The 24,079-nt window shown below is 36.4% G+C and overlaps 1 protein-coding gene across 1 annotated transcript in view; it reads right to left on the bottom strand.

Annotated features, from left to right (window-relative positions):
* LAMA2 (laminin subunit alpha 2) overlaps positions 1–24,079 on the bottom strand; it is a 625,852-nt gene that overhangs the window by 61,868 nt on the left and 539,905 nt on the right. The window contains 6 exon segments of the mRNA XM_044676961.1: positions 2,596–2,740; positions 3,408–3,570; positions 12,331–12,455; positions 14,091–14,250; positions 15,487–15,620; positions 18,256–18,399. Of these exon segments, the coding sequence (XP_044532896.1) occupies positions 2,596–2,740; positions 3,408–3,570; positions 12,331–12,455; positions 14,091–14,250; positions 15,487–15,620; positions 18,256–18,399 (871 nt within the window).

Here is a 24,079-nt window from a genome sequence, read left to right as displayed (position 1 = left end):
CCCCCATTAATAAACTAAGATTCTCAGGGAAATAACCTCATACTTTTTATTGGTTAAAATTTGAAAGTTATATAGAGTCTGAACTATGGCAGAGGAATATTCCCTGTAATTTAGACCTAGTTTTCCTATGATTAGAACTGAGGTACTACTACTTGACCTTTCCTTATAGGTTCTCAGTGAAAAAAAAAAAAGAAAAAGAAAAAGAAAACGTTGGGGGGAGTACAAAATTTCATTCTCCCCATCCCTTTTTTAACCTCTTTTTTCCCCCATATTATTAGGGGAAGGGACTAAGCATTTATATAGCACTTATTATGTGCTAAGCACTTTACAAATATTATCTCATTCAATCCTCACAACAACCTCACATGGTTAAGGGTTTTGTGGTATTGTTATCACCAGTTTACAGTTGAGGGAACTGAGGCAAATAGGGATTAAATGATTTGACCATTCTCACACAGTTGATAAGTGTCTGAGGTTAGGTTTGAACTTAGGACTTCTTGGCTCCAAGCCCAGCACTCTATTCATTGTACCACTTAGCTTCCTCTAGTAGTTGGTAGCAATAAAAATACTGAGAAAAACTCAAGGATGCCACATGCTTGGTGGTACGATAGGAACAGAGGGCAAACGTTGTGAGATTCTTCCACAATGGTTGCGGTGGGCTGGGACTTAATTAGAAACAACAGGTGACAGCAGTGAAAAGGGAGACAGGCAAAAAAAAAAAAAAAAGGAAATACGTAGTTCCTGTGGCAAGAGGCACAGACCCTTACAGTTCTTCACTTTGATGTCCTGAGAATCCCTTTTGCTATGTATCTGCTCAAATGCAACTCACCCTCTTCAGATCCACAAAGCAGGGTGGTGGACTCAATAGAGAAAAATAGCCTTCTTCTATAGAACTTAACCTTTCTTTGGCATTTGTTCAGATTATTCTATGCAGAGTTTGCAACTCCATTCCCTGGAGAGAAGTCTTTTCCTTATCCTTGATTAAGTGTGTAAATTTAATAATAATAGCTAGGATTTACAAAGTGTTATATATATATGTATATATATATATATATAAATATATCAATTTGTCCTCATTATTCCTATGTTGTTGTTGTTAGTTGTTCAATGGTTTCCAGCTCTTTTTGACTCTAAGGACCATAGCCATCCATAGAATTTTCCACGGATACTGGAATGGTTTTCCATTTCCTTCTTTAGTGGATCCTTCTGTCAGGCAATCAGAGATTAAGTGACTTGTCCAAGGAGACACGGCTAGGAAGTATCAGTGGCTGGATTTGAACTCAGGTCTTTCTAATTTCAGGCCCACCATTCTATCCATTGAGTCACCTGGCAGTCTCCTAATATCCCTGTAAGATAGATGCTCTTCCTATTTTACAGATGGACATACTGAGGCTGAGACAGGTTAAATGTATCTTTTGCTTGCTTTCTCAATGAGTGGGAGGAAGAATAAGAGGGAGGGAGAAAATTTAGAATTCAAAATTTTAAAAGTAAAGCATATTAAGAATAAATAAATATTTTTAAAAGAAAAAAGTCAAGTGATTTGCCTGGGGCCACAAAGTATCTGAGTTAGGATTTGGACTTGGGTTTCCTAACTCTATCTGGAACTCTGTTCATCATACCACTGAGTTACCTCTCATTCTAAGACAAGATAAACTCTTGTGGGTACATTTGTAAGACAGAATGTTATAGCTGGAAAAGACTTTATTGATTATCTATGTAGGTCAACCTTTTCATTATACATATGAGGAAACAGGCTTAGAGAGTTTATACATCCAGTCATTTGGTACAGTAAGACATGGGGCTAAAATTTGAATCCAGATTCTAGGATTGCAAATTCATTACGCTTTCTCCTACATTCCACAACATTAGGTAGAATAGTGAAACTGTGATTTTTTTTTTACCTCAAAAATTCTTAAATTTTGCTGAAAATGTAATACAATTTTTCTGAGCTAAAAATGAGCACTGATTTGTAAGCCTGGGGCCTAATAAATGTCAGCTAAAAGTTTTTTTTTTTTTTTTTTTTTTTTTTTTTTTACCTTTCTATATCCTGTTTGGTTTGGGTATTTATGGGATTATATGTTTGAACTTATTAAATATTTAGACTACAACTGTTGCCTCAGATAATATTTAGGCATTTGATCATCTCTTTGGTACTTTGGACTTAAGAAAATGGAATAAGAAACAAGAAGCACTGGCATGTTGCCCTGGAAATTCTTCCTAAAGGCCTTGGATCCAAGGCCATTTACTCTCTATCAGCTTTCTAGGGAAAGTCTAATCTTGGAACTACCCGAAAAAACATTTTTCAAACCTATTATAGGATGTAATTTTGTAAGTTGTGAAACAGTTTTATGCCTGAGAATTAAGTTCCCAGTTTCAAAAGAAAATGACAGAAGAGCCATTTGACACTTCAATCAGTCACCCAATCTAACCCAAACCACCTATAATAATCTAAGCAAAAGAATTGGCTATCTCAATTTTTTTACAGAACTTCTGAGAACTGACAATTATGGACACCATCTTCCTTGAGATTAGATGGTGAGTTTCACTAGATGGGATAATTAAAGTACTTAGGGTGTTATCACTATAAAAACTCACCTTGTTTTTGAATTCTTGACAGGGTGAAGGATTTCCATTTCCCATCATTATGGTTTTGGTTGCTGATAACAGAAGCAATGCCTGAACCCAGATCATAACTGACTTTTATGTGTCCATCAGTGAGTTCTACACTCATAAAATCTTTCTGTTAATAATGCCAAAAATACCAGTGATTAGACAAATACATCTATAAAGAAATGAATTTTTGCTTTTACTGAGGGATTTGTGACAGTTATGGTTTCTTTTCTGGATTTCTGTGCTACATCAGAAAAGAAGCTCTTATGGAGCTGGATGTACCCACTTATATGTGTGAAATATAGTTTCTAATGATGTAAAATGCTACGATAAAGCTATTGAGATAGGTTTTATTGAAAGAAAAGCCTACTTTTAGTGTAAATGAGGCACTTTGGATAGAATATCAAGTAAGCCATTAGGTTATAATTTAGTATCCTAGAAGAATAATTATCCATCTGGGTATCTTGAAAGGTTTGTGAATAATTGAACAAACATCTAACTTGGGATAGTGGCTTTGCTTTGACAAGATTCCAAACAGGGTACTTGGTAGTCTATTCGGTTCTTATTGTAAGATGTTTGGAAAATCACATCAAGCTTGTGTTTGGAGTTATAGCTACTAAAGCAAAATAAATTCTGTTTACTATTAGCATCATTCATGACTGGGTGCTACACAACAAATCCATTTTCTTTTTCTTGTTATTTCATATTAATTAAAATGATCCTGTACATTTGTGAGCTATGTAATCCAACCAATGTGGTGTGTGTTTATGTTCGTGTGTTTTTGTGATTTTTTTTACCAGGTCTCTGGTGGCAAGGTACATCAGCAGAGCACTTGAAGAAAAGGTCCTGAACTTGAACATGACTGTGGATATATTGGGGTACCAGCGAATGGGGCGGCTGACCAAAGCATAGCCTTCTCCATCAAACTGGATAGTACCCTCACTGTCTTCTACCTGTGGACTAGAAAAGAAAAAAAAATCTATAAGTCAAGAAATTTAATGCAAAATACACTGGTTGTAAACTGCTGTCACTCAGTGACCATGTCTTATATATTCTATATATGAGTACTTAGCATGGTACATTTTAAAAATAAATGGATAATGTAATTCCACATAGATATTGTTTCAAATGCTTCTGATTCAAAGGAAATGTTATACATATGGGATGGGATGGAAGAAGACAAGAAGGAAAGAGAGGGACTAGGAACAAAATCAACAAGATATTCACAGGATAGTAATAGTAATGAGTAAAAATATTTATTACATATTTACAGGGTTCATAGAGCTGTACCAATGACTTTGCTGATTAGATATGATCTCATCAGTATGAATACTTCCTTAACTGATATGGATTATAATGTGCCTTCTTGTCCTATGCAATTCTTGTTTTTCCCATAAATTATCTATGCAGGATCAAGCTGAAACACTGGAAATCTTCTCTTGGCTAAATGATTCTTTGGCAATTCAAGTTCAGCTGACAGACTATCCATTGGTTATCTTTTTCTCTTTTGTTACCCTTGCCTAACACCTTTTTTAGTCCCACTTTTCATTGATATCTTTTACCCTAATTCTCAATTGATTTGGTAATATTCTGAGGACTGCTTTGTCTACCACCAATCAACCAATCTATTAATGAGTATTACTTAGTGTCTACTCCAGTGGGGGGGGGGGATATCAATTAGGAGCTAGAGATATAAATAAGAAGAATGAAATAATCTCTACTCAAAGGGGTATATATTTGAAAATGAGACAACAAGCACATATAAATATATGCAGAATAAATAAAAAGAGAATAAACACAGATACATACAAAGTAGTTGGGTATAATGTAGACCAGTGACCATATGTCATGTATTCTGTATATAAGTACCTAGCAAGGTGCATTTTTTGAATACATGAATGAATACTATAAAACATAAAAATTGTTTCAAATGGTTCTGATTCAAAGGAAAAGTTATACATATGGATAGTTAGAAGTGTGGTGGCAAACCTATGGCACATGTGCTGGAGGGGGCTGCTCCCTTACCCCTCTCCACCTGAGGACATTTTTCACATCACCCACCCCTCTGTTTATCAGCCCAATGGGAGCACTTCCTCCCTCCCCTGTCTGGGGAAAGTGGGTGGCTCACATATAGCACTGGGTGCAGTTTGGGCTAAGAGGCTCATCACTAAGAGGTTAGAAGAATACAATAAGGCAAAAGAGTGACTAGGAAGAAAGAAAACCAAGATATTCACAGAATGGGAACAGTAATAAGTGATAGGGAGGGGATGAGGGAGGGGATCAGCAAAGGTATGACATAGAAGGTAGTGCCTGAGACGTATCTTGAAGTACGTGTGGGATTCATGAAGCAAAAGTGACAGTGACGAGGCAATGTTTTCTAGGAATGGGAGAGAATTCGTGCAAAGATATAACAATGGAAGATAGAGTGCCCATGTGGAAGGAACAAAGAGAAGACGAGATTGGTTGAATTATAGAATATGGGAGGAACAATGAGGCTAGAAAGATTGATTTGTGCAAAGTTCCGAAGAGCTATAAAAGCTAAATAGAAGAGTTTAAATGTGACTTTGGAGACAACAGGAAGCCACTACAATTGATTTAATAGGGGATTGACCTGGTCACATTTCTGCTTAAGGAAGATAACTCTGGCAGCAGTGTGAAGAATGGATGGAAGTGAGCAGAGTCTCAAGGTAGAGGGATTAATTTAGGAGATCACTGTGATAATCTAGGTAAGTGGAGATAAAAGGGAGATCTAAGGTGATAGATATTGAAATACAAAGAAGGGAGAAGGGATCAGATATGAAAGATATTATGGAGATAAATGTGGCACTTTTAGCAACAGCTTGGATAAGGGAGATTAGGGAGGCTGAGAAATCTGTGGTTACAAACTTTGGATACTGGAAGAATGGTGGGGTCTTTGACAGAAACAGAGACCCAGTTTAGGAAGAGGGCTAGATTTAGGGAGAAAGATAATGAGTTCTATAGGAACAAGTTGTATCTGAAATGTTTCTGAGACATTCAGTTTTAAATGTCCAGTAAGCAGTGGGGTAGCTAGGTAGTAGAGTGGATAGAGCACTGGGTTTAGAATTAGGAATATTCCTCTTCCTAAATTCTAATCTGGTCTCAGGCACTTACTAGTTGTATGACCTTGGGCAAGTCATTTAACCCTGTTTTTCTTCTTTAATCCTCTGTAAAATGAGTTGGGAAAGGAAATGGCAAACCACTCCAGTATCTTTGCCATGAAAACCCTAAAAGAGGTCATGAAGAGTTAGACATGACGGAAACATGACAGTTGCTTGTTGCAACTAGAGAGGTGGGATTTAAGCTCAGGGGAGATGAGCTTATGTTCATGAGCATGTGCCATAAAAACCCAGAGGAGAGACTATCTAGGAGAAAATGAAGACTGAAAATTTGATAAGCATTGAGGATACAAAGAGAAAAACAGGACAGACCTTTTCTCAAGGAGCTCATATTCCAATAGGGAGAGATATATAACAGATAGGAGAATTTGATTGCAAGCCAGATAGAAATGTTCAGAGGTATTTAGGGTACATTGTCAACCTTTTTTTTTAGTATCATTTTCTTAAAATCAAAACTGCCAAGGCATTTGACAGTGCCAAGGACTTTGACATTGAGAATATTTTTTTCTGGCTCTTTAGTAGCTGTGGCTACTGAGAAGATAAGGGCTGCAGAACCTGTTGAGTTAGTGGCCATGTTGCATCACAAGGGTTTTTTCCCGGTGACGACTGCAGAGACAAGCTGTATTGGTCAGTATAAAGCATAATTTACTACAAGACATCTTTCTTTTTATTACACCTTGATTTATCTGTAATTTTGATTCTTCCAAGATGCTAGTCTTCCGTGATTCATAGCTTTAAAGTATCATTAGGAAAAGAATAGCTTAGGAAAAAATCTTTAGAAAAAAAGTGAATATTTTGGAATCATTGAAGGTGGTAGGCAATTTCCTCACATGAGATCTAGTATTATCTCCTCTTATTTTTTAACTTTAGGTCTAGCCTATTGTCTATTATCATGTATATAGATACAATTTTGGATTTATTAGCACAGGCAACTCTTGGTGAGGAAACTCCGTCTATTAATTCAAATCAGCACCTGTTCTGCAATTTTGGGGCAGAAAGATGTTAAATTACTTGTCTAGGGCCAAATAGCCAGCACGTGTTAGAAGCTGACTTAGCCCCAACTCTTATGCACACACACACACACACACACACACACACACACACACACACACACACACACACACAACAACAACAACAACAACAACAACAACAACTAAAAGTAATAATCTGGACAATATATTCAGATACATTCCTAGAATTCATCAATTTGCACTTAACCTATAGTGGAGAAAGCACTGGTTTGGGAATAAGGAGATATGGATTCTAGTATTGGTTTCGTCATTACATGATTATGTGGAATGGGGAGCTGGATTTAGTTCCTCTAGGCTTCAGTTTGCTGATCTGAAAATTTAGGGGTTGGCCAATAGCCCTTTTTAGGTCTAAATCCCATGATTCTGTAAGTCAAGAAGAAATTGAGGAGGGACTCAAATAGTATTCATTCACAAGAGGTGATTTTGACATGGTATACCTGCACAGAGAGTTTGGTTCAACCAATTTTATCTGCTATGAGACTGTTTTGGATCAACTATAGTTTAATCCAAATTGAATTTATGACCTTGGGATTGAAAGAAAATAATAGTAAGCTCTGAAATGTGTTACTGCAATGTTTAACATTTAGCCTTATATTAATAATGTTTTATTCTAACTAGAATATTTAAATGAATTTTTCTTTCAGGTTTATAGCTCTAGCTCCCTTGTAGTTAACATACTCACCAGCAGTCTGATTTTCAAAGTTTTCTTATTTATTATTGAATACATTTTCATGGAAAGTGACTATCATTTTGTATGATTAATGAGCTATATCATTATGCCTTAACTTTCCCTTGTTTCCCTCTTGGTTCCTGATTTTAGATCTGGTTGCTGAAGCTTAATCTCATTACTTATGAATAGTAACACTCTGCTATTTATAGTTAAGCAATGGGAATAGCTGCCTGCAAATTGTAAATAAATGGAAGGCTTTCATATTTATTTCAAAGTTTTGCTAAGGGCATATTACACACTTAGTCATTCTTCTTATTTTAATCTTAGTGTCCAATTACATGAAGGTGTAAGGAAGGGACTAAGCAGTATAATTTAGGAACTCTTGCCCCCTGTAGCTTTCTCCTGATATGTTAGGAGGGAAGTATGATATTCTACCTGCAGTGCTAGATGGAGCAGAGAATGGATTATGGGAACATAAGTTATGACAATATGCATGTATGCCTCAGGTTGTAAATAAAGTCAAGATTTACTGATTGCTCCCTAATTTTTCAAATGTGTGTGCCAATTTTAATATTCATCAACCCTTCTACTGTTTAGTTTCTAATGATTGTTATATTCTGAAGTTCTCATAGGAACCCTTTGGCCAACTGAGTGACTAAACTACAAAATATTAACATTAATGCAACAATTAGATTTGCTTTCTATTAATAGTAGAGAAACATTAATGCAATCAATTGTACTTGCTCTGCAACAATTTCTATTTGATTAATTGAATTCTAATGTAGGATATGTCATAATTTTTCAGTGATTCCTTCATAGATGATCAGTCTAGAGCTTGAATGGATCTTAAAGGTCATCTAACCGAACCTTCTCATTTTAGAAATGAATAAAATGATGGAACAGCTTGGTAAAATGTGCCAGGCCTGGACTCAGGAGGACCTGGGTTCAAAATTGACCTCAGATACTTCCTAGCTGTGTGTCTCTGAGCAATTCCTTAGTCCCGATTCCCTAGTGCTTACTGTCCTTCTTAGAACTAATACTGACTAAGGGTAAGGGTTTTTTTAAAAAAGAAAAGAATGTGAGAAGGAAAAAAGGCAAAGTGATTGAACCAAATTTACACTGGGAGAACCAGAATTTGAACTCAGCTCATTTGCCTCCAAATGCAGCCCTCTTTTTATTGTCCTACATCACCTTTTAGCCATCAGAATTCTCCATTTGTTCATTCATTCCAAATACACTCTTCCTTTGATGTGATCATAGTTGTAAACTTTTTTTTCCTGGTTCTGCTTTTATTTTTTCCTCACTTTACATTATTTCATAGTGCCTTCCTATATTTCTTTACATTTGTCATACTTTTTCATCTATATTGAATTATTGCATTCAATTACATTAATGCATTACAATCCATTCTACCATTCCCCCACAGTTGGGATATTTAACTTTCTTTTGATTGTTGTTTGCAATTACAAGTAACTCTACTATGAAAATATTTGAACAGATAACTCTTTCATACTGGAGCTGTTCTTATAAAACTTTTAGGTTCTCTATATTGTATACATATTATGTTATGTGTAAGCTTAACAAATTTCCTTTTTTTACATGCATTTATAATCTACCTCTTTCATTAATACTGCCCCTCCCACTGCCACTGAACAACCATCAGAAAACTCCATACATGAATAATGCAGCATAAAATTTCCCACATTTGCCATGTCTAAACATGTCTCTTTTTGCATTTTATATTCATCCCCTCTGTGGAAGGAAGTGAGGAGCACATTTTATATTCTACCTTCTGGACTAATATTTGATCATTGCACCTGTATTTATACATTTTATTTTTCTTCATACTCTACATTCTAGCAATACTGGCTTACTTGTAATACTTGAACTGATACTCGGTATCCCAATGCTGTGTCTTGTATGTGTCGCTCAGACCTGGTATGCTCTCTCACTCTTCCCCCATGCCTCTTAGTTTCCCTGAGAACTTCAAGGTGGGTTAAATTCCACTATTTCAGGGGTCTTTCCTGGTTCCTGACGTCATAACCCTTAGAGTTTCTTCAACTTACTTAGTATATATTTTTCTAGTTTATTTGTTATTTTCCCAATTGAATGTGAGTTCCTCCAGGGCAAGAACTAAATTTTTATCTTCCAATGCCTGGCACATATTACGTGATGAATAAATGTTAGGTAATTTGTCTTGACCTGATAAGCACTGAGTTTCATTGCTTTTAATTATTTTTGTTAATTCGATGGGTTTAAGATAGAAACTTAAAGTTGCTTTAATAAGGATTTGTGTTGATTAATAATGATCTGTTGAAAGTTTTCCTTTCAGATATTAATAATTTATCCATTATAGAGTTGGTACTAATTATAAATTTTGAAAAGTTTTTTATATATGTATATAAAGATTAATCTTCTGTTGTGTTTCTATGTACTTATCATCCATCAATATTTTTCCTAAGCTATTTTTCTTTCTTTAAAGTTTTTCATGGTACAGAAATTATTTTTTTTATGTAACCAGTATAGTTTGCCCTTAATATGTTTTTTATTTCTTTTAAAGGGAAAAAAAATCATGCTTCCACTTCAGCCAAGATAAATTCATTACTTCTATCTTGTTCATGGTTTATCTTGTTCATAGGGTTTTTTTTTTTTATGTTTGTCTCTTATCCAGCATGAATTCCTGGAAGTATCTGTGAAGATGGGATTGATTCTTCTCTTGCCTGCTTTTAAATTTAATCAACCAAAGTCTGAACACCCCCTACTTGGCACTAGATGGGGGAGTTTGCAAGCCTCTTAGAGAGCTCCACCCTTTCAATTTAATCAGTCAGAAACTTGAGAATCCTTTGATAAGAGTTTACACCCTTTATACCCTCAGCAGACAAGAGTTGGAACCTACAAACACTGGCTCCCTGAGCAGTGCTATTTAAATTTAAAGACTTCAGTTGGTCCCTATAAAATGGATGAAGAGACAGGAAGTGACATAAAAAATGACTATAAAAGATGATGAACTTCCTGTCCAAGAAGACTTCCTCCTGAATTTTTGGGTTAGAGGATCTTCTCCTTCGGGACTTTGCCTTGGGACTTCGGTCTTTGGCTTCACTTAGACCTGGGACTCTAGCATTTGAACTGCTTCTGGTAAGACTGTCTTGGATCTTCTCCCTTTGGATTTTGGATTGGGTGAGTGAAAAAAGCTGACCCTCCTTTTCTGGCTTCTGGAGAGTTTAGTTCATGAGAGGCCTCCCCTTCTTGGAGGAGGCCATGTGGGTTGAACCCTTTCTTAATTCAATACCAAGCCCTTTAGCTGAGGGCTTAAAAGCTCTGCCTGGGTTGAGCTGGAGACTGGAACAACATTTAGGGTGATAAGCTGGACTTCTTACTCAACCCTTTTAAATTTTTCTACTTTCACTCCTTCCCCTTTTTTTGTAAATAAAGCTACTAAAAAGGCATTTTGACTTGAGCTGTATTAATTTTTAAAATCAGCAACTACATTCTCTTATATTTAGTCCAACCATAAATTTAATCCCCTCATATCTGATATGAAAACAAAATCTACCTATATGTGCCAGAAACTATGCTAAGTGTTTTAAAAATATTATCTTATTTGACAAGAGTTTAAATCGAGCTTTAGCCAGCTTGACTTGGCTGGAGATAGTGATTTTTAAATTCTCCATGTGAGCATTTATACTTCTGAAAATAGCAAATGCTACACAGATTAAGGCTTGATTGATTGTTTTGTTGATTGTCTAGACAAGAAAATTTTAATAATGCAGATTAGACTTAAAAGTGTGTCAAAGGTACATTCTTCCCTTACCTCTATGGTTGTTAAACCTTTATCAGCACACCCTGAACTAAATCTATTTCCCACCAAATTATTAAAAAAAAATCTTCCCATTTTTTTCAGATGGTCTATGATTTCAATGATATTACAAAGTCTCAATTTTGATTTCTTTGGGGGACTAGATTCCTGATGAATGAACTCCCTCACCAAAGCAGATCTAATACTGCTCAGCAATTTATAGTCTTAAATAATGGCCTAGGGGACTGAGTGGTCAAATGATTTATGTACATGGTCATGCATGTGTCAAAGCCACTTCTATCAATGTAAAGTTAAGAAGACATGGTTCTTGTGCTCAGGGAAGTTATATCTAGACAAATGTTCTAAATTAATTTTTTTCAGAGTTTTGCTTTAGAATGCTTTTGTTCAACCTACAAGCATTTTTATATTTTCCCTATGCATCTAGATCCAGACTCTTTATTTTTACCTTCCCAAGTAACTATCTCTTTTGTCTCCACTTCTTTCTCAATCCTTTATACTCATCCTCTGTATCTGTTGTTCAGTGGGCTTGCTTTGTTTTATGCTTCTTCTCCTCCTTTTTGCTCCTCTACCAAGGGGCTTAGTTGTTTCAGTAGTACCCAAATCTTCATGATCCCATTTGATATTTTCTTGCCAAACATATTGGAGTGGTTTTCCATTGCCTTTCCAGCTCATTTTGCAGATAAGGAAAATGGAGCAAGCAGGGTTAAGTGACTTGCCAAGGGTTACACAGCTAATAAATATCTGAAGCCTGACTGGAACTCATGAAGATGAATTTTTCTGCATCCACTGCACCACTTAATTGCCCTCCTCCTAATCTAATTGTGTATAATAATTTAAATACAGATTTTTCCACAAGACCTTCTTATCTTTTTTGTGTATAATCTTCCAAGCCTAAGCACTACTAACCCAGAGTGACCCCAATGTTTATGGTGAATATAATGAATAGAACAGAAACTATGTGATTGATCATTTGTTGCCTCTGCATGATAACAGAATTCTATCTACTAAAAATGAGACCATCAGAACCCAGAGGACTAGATGAAGAGACATCATATTATAACTAACCTGACAGTGCATCCTTTACAGTCACCTTCTATATCTCGGAAGTTCCACAAGCCTATGGGTTTGCTGTCAAAATAAGTTTCACCCATACATCCAGTGAAGGTAATGACTCGTACAGCATCAGCCTTCTGTACATAGGAAACAAAACATTTGTTAGAATTTAGCTCAACTGTGATCGTAGTGCTTAAAAATAAATTCTGGCCATTATTTTTTGGTCAGATTCATCTGTGTGGCCTAGCTCCAAAATAGCATGACCAAACCATTAATACTTTGGAATTTCTAATCTCTCAAGTCTTTGTAGACTCAGGGCCTAAAATGCCTGCCCTATAGTATTTGCTTAAGAAATATTTTTTGAATTGAGATGATTCTCTAGGTAAAGAGATATTGATCAGTGAGAGTAAAATCAAAGTAGGAATACTTCATGGAATCATTTTTCCACAAGTAGAGATTCACCCTAAATATAGAAAAAATGGTTTTCCAACAGTTAGGTTAGCTTTGTTTTTTGCTTCTTCTCCTCCTCTTTCCTCCTCTCCCAAGAGGTTTATTTTGACATTTGTGACTAGCTATACCAAACATTCCAAGAGGCTGGTACTTAAAATGATTAGTTTAAATGAATTTTTTAGATTATCTGTTAATTCCTTTTGTCCCTGTTCTTTCTCTGTCCCCAGGTGAACTGTATCTAAGAGAGCTACTTTGCCACTAGGTACATCCCTGGGGACAAGAACAGTTAAGTAAGGGTGGAGAATGGATTCCCAATGTCATAAACCAACATTTCTAAATTAACATTTCATTATATGCCTCATAGAATTAGTCTTGTTATTTTATAGTCTTACCTCATCTACCAAGTAAGATAAATAAACCTGTTTTGTGATCTCCCTCTCTCTAAAGGTCAAGATTGGGTTCTCATGGGAACTAGATGAGCTTTCTTTGAAACTGTCAGATTAAAATTTGGGGTCACCATGGCTTTTCAATCTTCCTGACGAATCTTCTCCCTGGATATCTCCTACAAGCTCAGGATTAATCCATTCTATTCAACTGTGCTCTTCTGTCTCACCTACAGGTCTTTTCATAAACATCTCATTTCATTTCAACAACATAAGTCCCTTTAAAATTCAGGCACTTGGTAATGCACAAGTATCTGCCATCAAGCAATTATGAATATTAAGAACATTACCCTGTAAGAATGAGGAAAAGATCAACTCAAAAATTTTCAGGCACAGATCATGATCTGAAAGCTTATGGTTCCTAGGATATTTCCCATGGTAGTCATAAATCTTTTAATTAGTACTGAATATGAACTTTCTATCACTTCATATCCTATGTGAGAGTTAAATCAAAAATGGATGTTTTAAATGAAGTTGCATTTTTAAAAACCCTCCTCTGAGAAGACTGACATGAAAAGAGATAAAAGAAACATGTCAAGAATTTCCATCATGTCAGAGAGCAAAACAAGAATTGTCTCAGTATAGATTGATACACCCTCTTTTTCTGGAAAAAAAATCCATGAAGATCTGGCATTCAGCTTGAAAAACATTTTTCTAGATAGTCATGTTTTTATTTAAGAACAAAAAACAGTGAAATTAAAACTGAAATTCTTCAGATAGGTCTAAAAAGTCTTTTCTAGTTAATATACTAATATATTTTAGGAATCTACATATAGTTATTATATTGTAGCAATGAGAGTTAATGTCTTAACTAGTTAATATAAAAATTCACCATTTTATAAAGATCAAATATATAAGGATGAAGGAAACTCCCTTTACCTTTAATTTCCCAGTCAAACCACCAACAAAGAGCATTGCATTTGCATCCACATCTAGAATTGTATATCCCGGCGGGGAGATTGAATTGTATGTGCTTGGTAGGATGCTGGCTTTGGGACCATCCAAAGCTCTAACAGAAATAGTTCCATTCCTCCCAGTTCTTCAGGAGCAATGGGAAAGAAAGAACAGAAAATAATATGCATACTCTCCAGACACATTTGATAAAATAAATGTACAAAACAGAGAGATATTTGGCAAACTCATGTCTTTAGGGTTCTTAGTTTTCAAATATTCCTTATTTTCCATGTCTGAATTTAAAACCAACAACCTGATCTCCTTTGGATGTTATGATTATACATTACAAGCAGGGAACACAATTATCATAGTATTTTTCTCAACTATGGGCCTGCTGGTGACTAATGACAAATGATAACAGCAGCAATTAGTTGATGGATTTGCCATTTGTCAAATGAAAGCTATTTTCTAGCTGCTTTACATTCTAGTGGAGAGCTTCCTGATGTACTGTTCCTTTTGTTCAGTGGGCATGCTAATGGGTCCTGGTTTCTACCATTTCCTTGGGCATCTTCTTTCATTTCCTACATCAAATGAAGCCTGAATGATGCTCCAGACAGCATATAATCCCCAGATTTCTTGATTATATATTAATTTTAATTATACTAAAAGAGTATTCCAGAAAATGAAAATTTGACTCAGTTGGGACATGCAAACTCAATGGCTAACCTTTGTTCTTTCAATATACACCAATACTTATCTTACTCATATGTATAGACATAGATACCTATATACATAGCTGTATCAACAGATACATAAACACATACTGTATACATGCATAAAAACATTTATGTGTACATGTACATATACTTTTTAGGAATCCATATTTTCCTCATGTTCCCCCAGTACTGAATAGCATAACTTATCTAGATCTTATTAGGAGGTCTTTTGTATTGCTCTGGCCATAAAAATTTACCTGATGGACAAAATTCTGGAAACGAGCCTCAGTTTTAGCTAGATTGGTTCTTAGAGGAAAGAGGCTTACGCTCATCCCAGATTTTCCATCTTGAAAGGACCTAATAGAGGTTGTCCTCTGCTCACGTATTAAATAACCTAACGGGCCATGTTCATGTCACAAGAAGACACTAAATTCAGACGATGGGAGAGCACATAAACTCGCAAACCCACGTGTACATCCCATATAGAGAATTGGGTTTTCTTAGACTTTACCTAGGTTTTTCAAAGAAGTTATTCATCTTCACCTATCCCAATTCACCTAGAGATACTTATGAAACTGATTTAATTATCTGGGTATTAATTTAATGATGGCTTCAAAATGTCGTCCAACTCAAAGGCAGCGGTCTTTATTGCTGCAGTTCATTACCTTGAGGCTTCAATTCGGTACCAATATGAGTCATCGATGGTCAGATCGGGATATTCTACACGTCCAACTCCAGAGCCGACATCCCAGAGGAAGCTCACTTTCCCCTTTCGCATTTCTATGGCCAGAAAATCAGTCTGAGGAGGAAAAACAGAATAGCAAAAGTAAAAATTTGCTCTGAAGTACTTGTACAGAGTCATACAGTGGTATCCTTTGGGTCTGTTGACAAGGGCTGGCTATCATTCACGTATGTGGAACAACTTGGAATCCTTTGATCCCTGAACTCAGGTGATATCGGCTATGTTTTTTGTGTATTTTTTGCTGAATGTTTTATTTTGATAACTTTTAAAGTGACAAATATTCCTGCCCTGTGCAAGGTTTCATACACCCCCCCATGTAGACACGCATACATAACTGTATGTATATGTGTATATAGATATGTATGTTTGTATATATCTATATATAGTTATTACATGATATTATATATTATATATATGATATAATAAATACACATACATGTAACGATTTATATATGAGTATATATATATATATATATATAGATAGATAGATATAAGTGTGTGTGTGTGTGTGTGTGTATTTGTGTAAACCAACCCTGGTAGAGTCCTGCTTGCTTAGATATTGACATTTATTTTTTTTGTAAGGAGGTAGCAGGGAGAAAAATCTGGGAATGTTTTTTCATTGATATAAGGAATACTTCCTCCCCACCCTTAACTTTCTATAGCAGTGAAGTTTGGCAGATGCTCAGCAACCTTAAGTCTTAGAATTTTGGCGGGGGAGCCCTGAGAATTTATGTGCCTTGCCTAGGCTTTGACAGTCAGTGTTTCAGGGATTTAACTTGAATCCAGGCCCCCTTAGCTCAAGATAATTGCTCTTTTCATTATTCTGTTCTAGCTCTTGATGTTGATTTTGTTGGCATAAGTAAGATTAATAAGAGAGGAGCAGTATTAAAGTTTTCAATATATTTAAGACTAATAGGCTCTATAGTTTATGTAGTGAATACATTAGCTCTCATTTGGAAAAAAAAATTGTCACTTCAGGATTTTGGGCCAGAAGTAGTAGGACATGAAATGAAGGACAGTTAGGTGGCACAATCATAGGGATGCAGACCTGAGTTCAAATCTGGTCTCAAATACTTCCTTGCTATATTGCCTTTGGTAAGTCACTTAACTACATTTGTCTAATCCTAGCCCTTCTGTCTTAGAGCTATATTTAGGACAAGGTAAGGGTTTAAAAAAATAGAATAGTAAAGAAATAGGGCAAAATGGCAGTACAGAAAGACAAAAAGATATTTTGACTTAAGCAAGTAGCTTTGGTTCATGTCATTCCTTGGCTGATAAAAATTTTGATTTAAACCAGAAGATATTAGGGTAATAGAAATCAGCCTAAGAGACCACGATGAACTTTGTGGACAGTCCAATATAGACCAAGCTTTTGCCATTTCAGTTTGAGAGATGAATTAGACAAATATTGTAGATACCACTAGGAAAGATTTAATTACTATAAAGTTGGTGCTCACAAATTTTGGCCATTTAAATATCATTTTACTATGGGAAAAGTTAAGGAACATTGGACTTGAGTATCCAAAAAAGTAGGTCTCAGGTATAGCTCTATTTTATCTCTCTGGATTTTGGTCTTTTTCTTCAGAATGGAAATAGTAGGGCTTCTGATATTTCCTATATGTGTGACCCTGGGCAAGTCACTTAATTAACCCTGTTTGCCTAGCTCCTTCCCTTTTATTTTAGAGTTGTTACTAAGACAGAAAGTAAAGGTTAAAAAAAAAAGGAATGGAAGTAGCAATGCTTTTATTACCTACCTTCGGGTTCTTGTGACAACATTTACAATCTACTGAGCTCTAGAAACATTAGAATTTCTATTACTATTTTGTAGGAGGCAGTATCATGTAGTGGATTGAATTGGCCTTGGAGTCAGGAAGACTCAGGTTCAAATCCTGTCTCTTATATGTAGAACCTCTCAGCATCCCATAGGTAACTATCTAAGATGATAAATTGTAGGAGCAGATGCTTGCATCAGGAGAAGGGGTTTCCTTATCTAGGAGTTCCATATACCAATGAATTCATAGGTCTAATTCCCATTATTGTTACTACTATAGTATTTTGTTTGTGTATTATATTATTTCATTGATGAAAAAAGATTTTTCTTATTTTTAATAAGAAAAAAATATATCCAATATCAGTTTTAGGGGCAGCTACACAATAGAGTCCCTGGCCTAGAGTCAGTAGAACCTGGGTTCAAATCTGATCTCAGGAACTTCCTAGCTGTATGACCCTGGGCAAGTTACTTAATTCTGGTTTGGCCAGCTGGTGTCCTCTTCTGTCTTAGAATTGTCCTAAGATAGAAGCTAAGAGGTTTTTTTCCCTCCTAAAAAACCACACCATTTTGCCTTCATTTTTAAATGGTTGGAACTGAAATCATTTAGTAAAGTTATACAAGAGAAATGTTACCATGCTGACACATTTAAGTCAAAGGACCTCAATACTATACAAAATAATTTTTTGCCTCATATTTGTCCTACTCTTATTTTATTTGACATTTCAGATCTTTGGTAGGCATGTTTATTCTGTTTTCATAGGGAGGAGGGGTGGGAAAATGTGAAGTAATTAGACAACTTTTATTGCCATCTTATTGACTTCTAAATATCTAATTGCTACTTTCTTCCTTATCAAAGAAAACTACTGGCTACACATGGACTTACTGAACACCTGAAAAGGAGGAGGTACAAATCAGACTTACAAACTTGGCACTGCCAAGATAAAAAAGTAGATTATCAGCAACTGCTGTCTTCACGTTGACAATGATGTTATTGTAGCTTCCTTTCTTGATTTCTGGCCTGTATGTTCGAATGCAATCACCTCCAGAAGACACAGAGACTTTGATCTTCAAGAAAAACAAGGTAAAAAGAACTGAGACTAGACCTCTTAGAAAGTTTGAAGTAGATTCCAAACAACCACAAAGGAGTTATCATTTCTTTCTTTGAAGTTTTTTCCCTATCATCAAATATTATTATTAAGTGCCCCTATGCACAAGACATTATGTTCACTAATGAGAATATTGAGGTGATTTTTTCCCCACACATATTTTGACAAAGAGCTTTTTATAATTCCATGTCTTTTAAGCTTGGACACTACTGCCTTTTTGAAATACACAAAATGACACACTTATGCATTCACCTGTCTTTCCTCTACCCTTGTTCTATCTCACCAATCAGGAAGGAAAATAATTGATAGTTTCTAATTCACCAATTTCTAAAATGCAGTAGTTTTGAGATCCTTTCAATATGTCCTTGGCATTGGCAAAATTTTCCATCAAATCACTTTCAAAAGGCACTTTTGAAATGAAAATAAATGCTCCTTCTTAAAACTATTTAAATGACATCTCAAGATTTAAAGTTCATGGATTTTTGAATTACTTGAAATCACATAGCAAATCACTTTTTTTGGTGAATTTAAAAAGGAAAATGACCTCTTCTCCCTGCATTATTAAAATTGAAAATAGCTGAATGAATTTTGTTCTAGATGTTCTAACAATAAGTATATGAATCTTTGTGTTAGAAGCACAGAAACTTTCCAAGCAAAATGGTCCCTTTTCATTAAGTTGCCAAGAAATGAAAGTGAAACTGAACTAACATCTTTGTAAATGCCTTTAAGGAATCATTTCCAGTTGCAATCATTGATGTAATTAGCAACTTCTTTTGCTAAAGGAAAAAAGGTTTCTTTTGATCAATAGCTTTCAGATGACTGTAGAGTACCAAGAAAGAAGGCCCCATGGGAAGAGTGAAAAAAGGTTCCTATTAGTTTCCAATTATATTCAAGTAGCATTTAAGGTAGTCTTCCTTCAGCCACAAGTAAGACTGGTAGATTAATCAGTTTAGTACTTATTATAGAAATAGAAAAAAATTATGATGAAATTATAGACATTTTCAGATAAAAAGATGTCATTAAGATTTTGAGAAATACTCTTTCATCCAAATATTCTACATCTGATGAGATAATACAGATTAAGCAAAAACTAAATCCAAATGAAACTTGACAAAATATCTTACTGCCACTTCTAACTCTGATAGTGTAATATATATGCCAAAATCTGGGTTCTGCAAACTAAGATGAACAAATTCAGCAAATACTGAATGTAATCTTTATAATATATTACATATCTTATATATTATATAATCATAGAGTGAAGCCAACTCATCTCAAGAACAATGGAATGCTGATAATGTAAATTAGATGTTACCCCATTCCCAAAGCCCCTTGTTACGAGACTCTCCTCATTGGTGGAGATCTTTAAAGAATTCTTCTTACTTAGTCTTATTAACTCTGTTCTGCCCCTTACTTAGGTCATGGACATGGATCTCCACCACTGAGGAGAAAACCCCGTATCAATGGGCTTTGGATCTGGGGTTGCATAGTTGATTACAATGAAGAAGAAAAGGAAGCACTGTCTAAAAATATGGTGGCAGAGTATTTCATTAATCACACACACACACACACACACACACACACACACACACACGAATGGCTCTAAAAGAAGAGTCTCAGGAATATTAAATCCAGGAATTAGCTGAAACATCTATAAGTATAAGGAAAGCACCAAAGAGTTCTATAGTCATGATTTAGGGTAAGAGAAATATTAAAGAAGAGATAAGACTATTGCTTGAGGTAGACAGAAGAAGATAATGGATGACAGAGTAGGATCGAACTCCTCCATTTCTGTTATGTTTTTGTTTTCAGTTCTAAGGAGAATAATTTTAGGTTGAGGAGAGACCAAAAACGATTACTGGAGAATTCCATTCTTTTTTCATTTAAAAACTAACAAACAGCTATTACATAACACAGCTGCCAAATTTATGTTCCCAAAGTACAGGTCAAGAAACCCCAGTGACTCTGTAATGCTTTTATGTTTAACCTATATTCATCAAGCATTTGAAACCCTTTGCAATTTGGCTCTAATAATCCTTTCCAGAATGATTCCACCCACATCCTTCACCTCAAGCTCCCTGTTTTACCAAAACTAGCTTCAATGCTGCTTCTTCTTACATGCTATTCTATCTCTTGCTTCTGTGTCTTTTTATAGGCTGTCCCCTGTGTCTGGAATGCTCTCTCACCTTCATCTTGTGTGGGACGCGAGCCCACTGACTCAAAATGAGAACAAAAAACAAAAACCCAAGACTCTTGAGATAACAAAGCAGCAAATCAATTTATTACTCTCACCAGCAGAGGGCGTTCACAACAGAGATCTAACTCAATTGGGAGGCACCTGCTGAGTTTTAGGCAGGTGTTTAAGTATAGTATCAAGTGGGTGGTGTTTCCTCGTGCTATTGGAGGGGCTCACAATCCAACAGCCAATCAACTAATCCTCTCCTCCGCCGTGCTCATCACCACTTTCTAACATCATGCGCATCCCTCAAAACCCAATCAACCTTATACACACCTCCAGCCAAGTTGCAGGGTAGATGTAGACTACGTGAAGAGGTGGTGGTGGGGCAATGGAGGGAGGAGATTGTTCTTGACCTGGTACCTCCTGACCTGTTCTATGGAGTAGGTAGCAAGAAAGAAAAATAAAGGGAGGGGAAGTGTTGTTAGGGACTTTTTGCCTATTCTAGCTCCTACACCCAGCATTAGTCCCCTTCAATCTCTACTTCATAGAATTCCTCAGTTCCCTTCAAATTACAGTGCAGCTACTACCTCTTCAAGGATGTCTTTCCTGATTTCCCCACTTGTTAGTATTCTCTCCCCTGAGATTATTTTTCAATTACTTTACAAGTTACAAAACCAACAAAAACTGTACTTCTCTGGTATATGTAAACCTCCAATAGGAAGTAAGCTCTTCAACTGCTGGGACCCTTTCACTTTTGTCTGTGTTTCCAGTGGCTGCCACCTAATGGACTCAGTGAAGTCTTGCTGAATTTAATTAAATAGTATTGTAAATTCTTGCTAGGAAAGTATGAGGGAGCAGCTATGGCTGAGGGGTTAAAAGCATTAGGCCTGGAGTCCTGAAGAACTGAATTTAAATCCAGTCTCAGACACTTCCTACTTTGTGTCCCCAGGCAAGCCACTTATCCACTCTATACCTAGGAGGCAGTTAGGTAGCTCAAAGAAAAAAGTCCTGGAGTCAGGAAAACTTCAAGAGTTCAAATCCAGCCTCTGATACTTCCTAGCTGTGACCCTGGGCAAGTCACTCAAATCTCTTCCTGAGAAAAGGGTCCACTGGAGAAGGAAATGGCTAACCACTCCAGTATTCTTGGTGGAGAAAACTCCATGGATAGCTATGGTTCATGGGGTCATGAAGAGTCAGACAGGACTGAACAACTAGAGCTAGGAATACAAACATGACTTGACCGAACTTTTTCTCTCAAAGATCTTAAATACACTAATGGGATGAGACAGATAAAAATATCACCATTATACAATATTGTACATCTAATAGGATAACTGAATCGAGTAAATGAAATCCAAAACAAAGAGATCTCTTAAAGCCAGCAGGGGCAGGAGATCAGGGAAGGAAGGCTTCTCAGGAGAGATAGCACCAGAGCTTGATCTTTATGGAAGGGAAATATTTCTACAAGTGAAGATGTAGAGGAAGAAAATTCTAAAAAAAACGAAGAGATAGTCTGCCAAAAGGCAAGGGGATAGAAACAGGAAAGGCAAGACTGGGAAAGAGAAAAGAGTCTTATTTGGCAGAAACATGCAAAGTGTGAAGAGGAGTAATTGTATGTGATACTTAGAAAAGTAGGTTGGATACAGATCATAAAAGGATTTGTATGCCAGATTAAGGAGCTTATATTTTATTCAATAGGCAGTGGGAAGTTACTCTAGATTTTTAAGCAGGGAAGTGACATGGTTTTTGAGTAGAGCTATCCAAGTCTTCTGTAATTAGATTTCTTATTTCAGTTTCTTTGCTTTTCTTTTCTTCCTGCACCCCCACCTTCCTGGGTGCAAGGTGACTTATTGTGTTTTTCTGTCGTAGTCATAAGCAATAAACATTTATTAAGCACCTACAATGGGTCAAGTGCTACACTAAGTGCCAAGGATTGCTTGGTTGTTATCTTTTGTACTCTAAGAGGACCAATGTCTTTTAACTCATATATAAATTAGATTTAAGTGAGGCAGAGTTGCACAAAGTCATTGGCCTTACTCTCTCTTCCAGAGTCATCAAAATCCAATGGCAAGACAAAGGTTAAGATGATTAGTAATAGCTTGGGATGCAGCAGATGACCTTGGTGTCTTCAATGTCTAGAATCTCTGAATGCTCCATAGCATCTGCTTTAGCCACTTTTGTGGCCATTGGAACAAATTGTTCTCATCAACCCCTTCCACTGAGGGAAGTCTTCATGTTCTTGCCATGACTCCCCCAACCTCTTCCCCTTTCCCCCAAAACTCTGTCAGCTACCCTCAACCTGGTTTAGCCTGCCTGCTGAGATGGTTAACTGGGGCATGGCTATTATGCAAGCTACAGCTTTCTTCGGGCCACAGGTGAGAGCTGGGTGGCAGGGCGACACTGAGGAAAGCAGCCTTGAAAATGGCTTGGCAAGTTCTCACAGCAGAGGTACCAGTCTTTCCTGAACATCTGGTCCACCTGCTGGGGATACAAGTACTTAGAAAGAAAGGCCCTAACCTCAAAGAGTTTACAATCTAACAAGGGAAGGCCACATGCAAAAAAGGATGCTGAAAAGTAGAAGTGGGCTGGGGGACATGGTGGGGGAAGCAGAGAAGTCTCAGAGTAGTACAGTTGGGTGAGAAATGAGATGCTCTTGACTAAGCTCCACTCTTAAGTGGACATTTTGGAATTCATAGCTCTACCTTTGAAAGGAGGGTTGAGGGCAGCTAGGTGGCCCAGTGAACAGAGAGCCATTTTTGGAGACTGGAGTTCCTGCATTCAAATGTGGCCTCAAATGTTTCTTAGCTATGTGAACCTGTATAAATTACTTAATCCTATTTGCTTACCCTTTATCACTTGTCTGCCTTGGAAGAGATACTTAAGAGTCAGTTCTAAGGTAGAAGATAAGAGTTAAAAAAAACCAAACAGCACAAGATTTCCCTTTGAATCAGAGATCAAGTAAGTACCAAGGCTGATAAGATCTTGCAAGTTAATGACGTTTTTCCAAATAATCAGGCTTGGGACTTCACTTTACTGAGATTGTGTCAAGTCATATCAACAAACACTTATTAAGTGCTTATTATGTACTAAATGCTGGGAATACAAATATAACCAGAAAGAAAGCCAATGACTACCTCAAGGAACTTGGAATCTAATGGGGAAAGACAATATATAACAGCTGATGAAGTGTGTTTATGGAAACCCAGAGATGGTAGAGAAAGTCTAGCAGTGATTCCCAAAGTGGGTGCCACTGCCCCTGGTAGGTGCTGCAGCGATCCAGGGAGGTGGTGATGGCCACAGGTGCATTTATCTTTCCTATTAATTGCTATTAAAATTTTAAAAAATTGATTTCCAGGGGGCTAAGAAATATTTTTTTCTGGAAAGGGGGCAGTAGGCCAAAAAAGTTTGGGAACCACTGTTAGAGGTTTAGAAGTGCTGTCTGCAGAGGAATGAAGATATG

This window comes from Gracilinanus agilis, chromosome 4 (genome assembly GCF_016433145.1).
Source record: "Gracilinanus agilis isolate LMUSP501 chromosome 4, AgileGrace, whole genome shotgun sequence".
In the NCBI taxonomy this organism is placed as follows: Eukaryota; Metazoa; Chordata; class Mammalia; order Didelphimorphia; family Didelphidae; genus Gracilinanus; species Gracilinanus agilis.
Note: the sequence above shows the minus strand (reverse complement) of the source record. Positions and strands in the feature narration are given on the sequence as shown.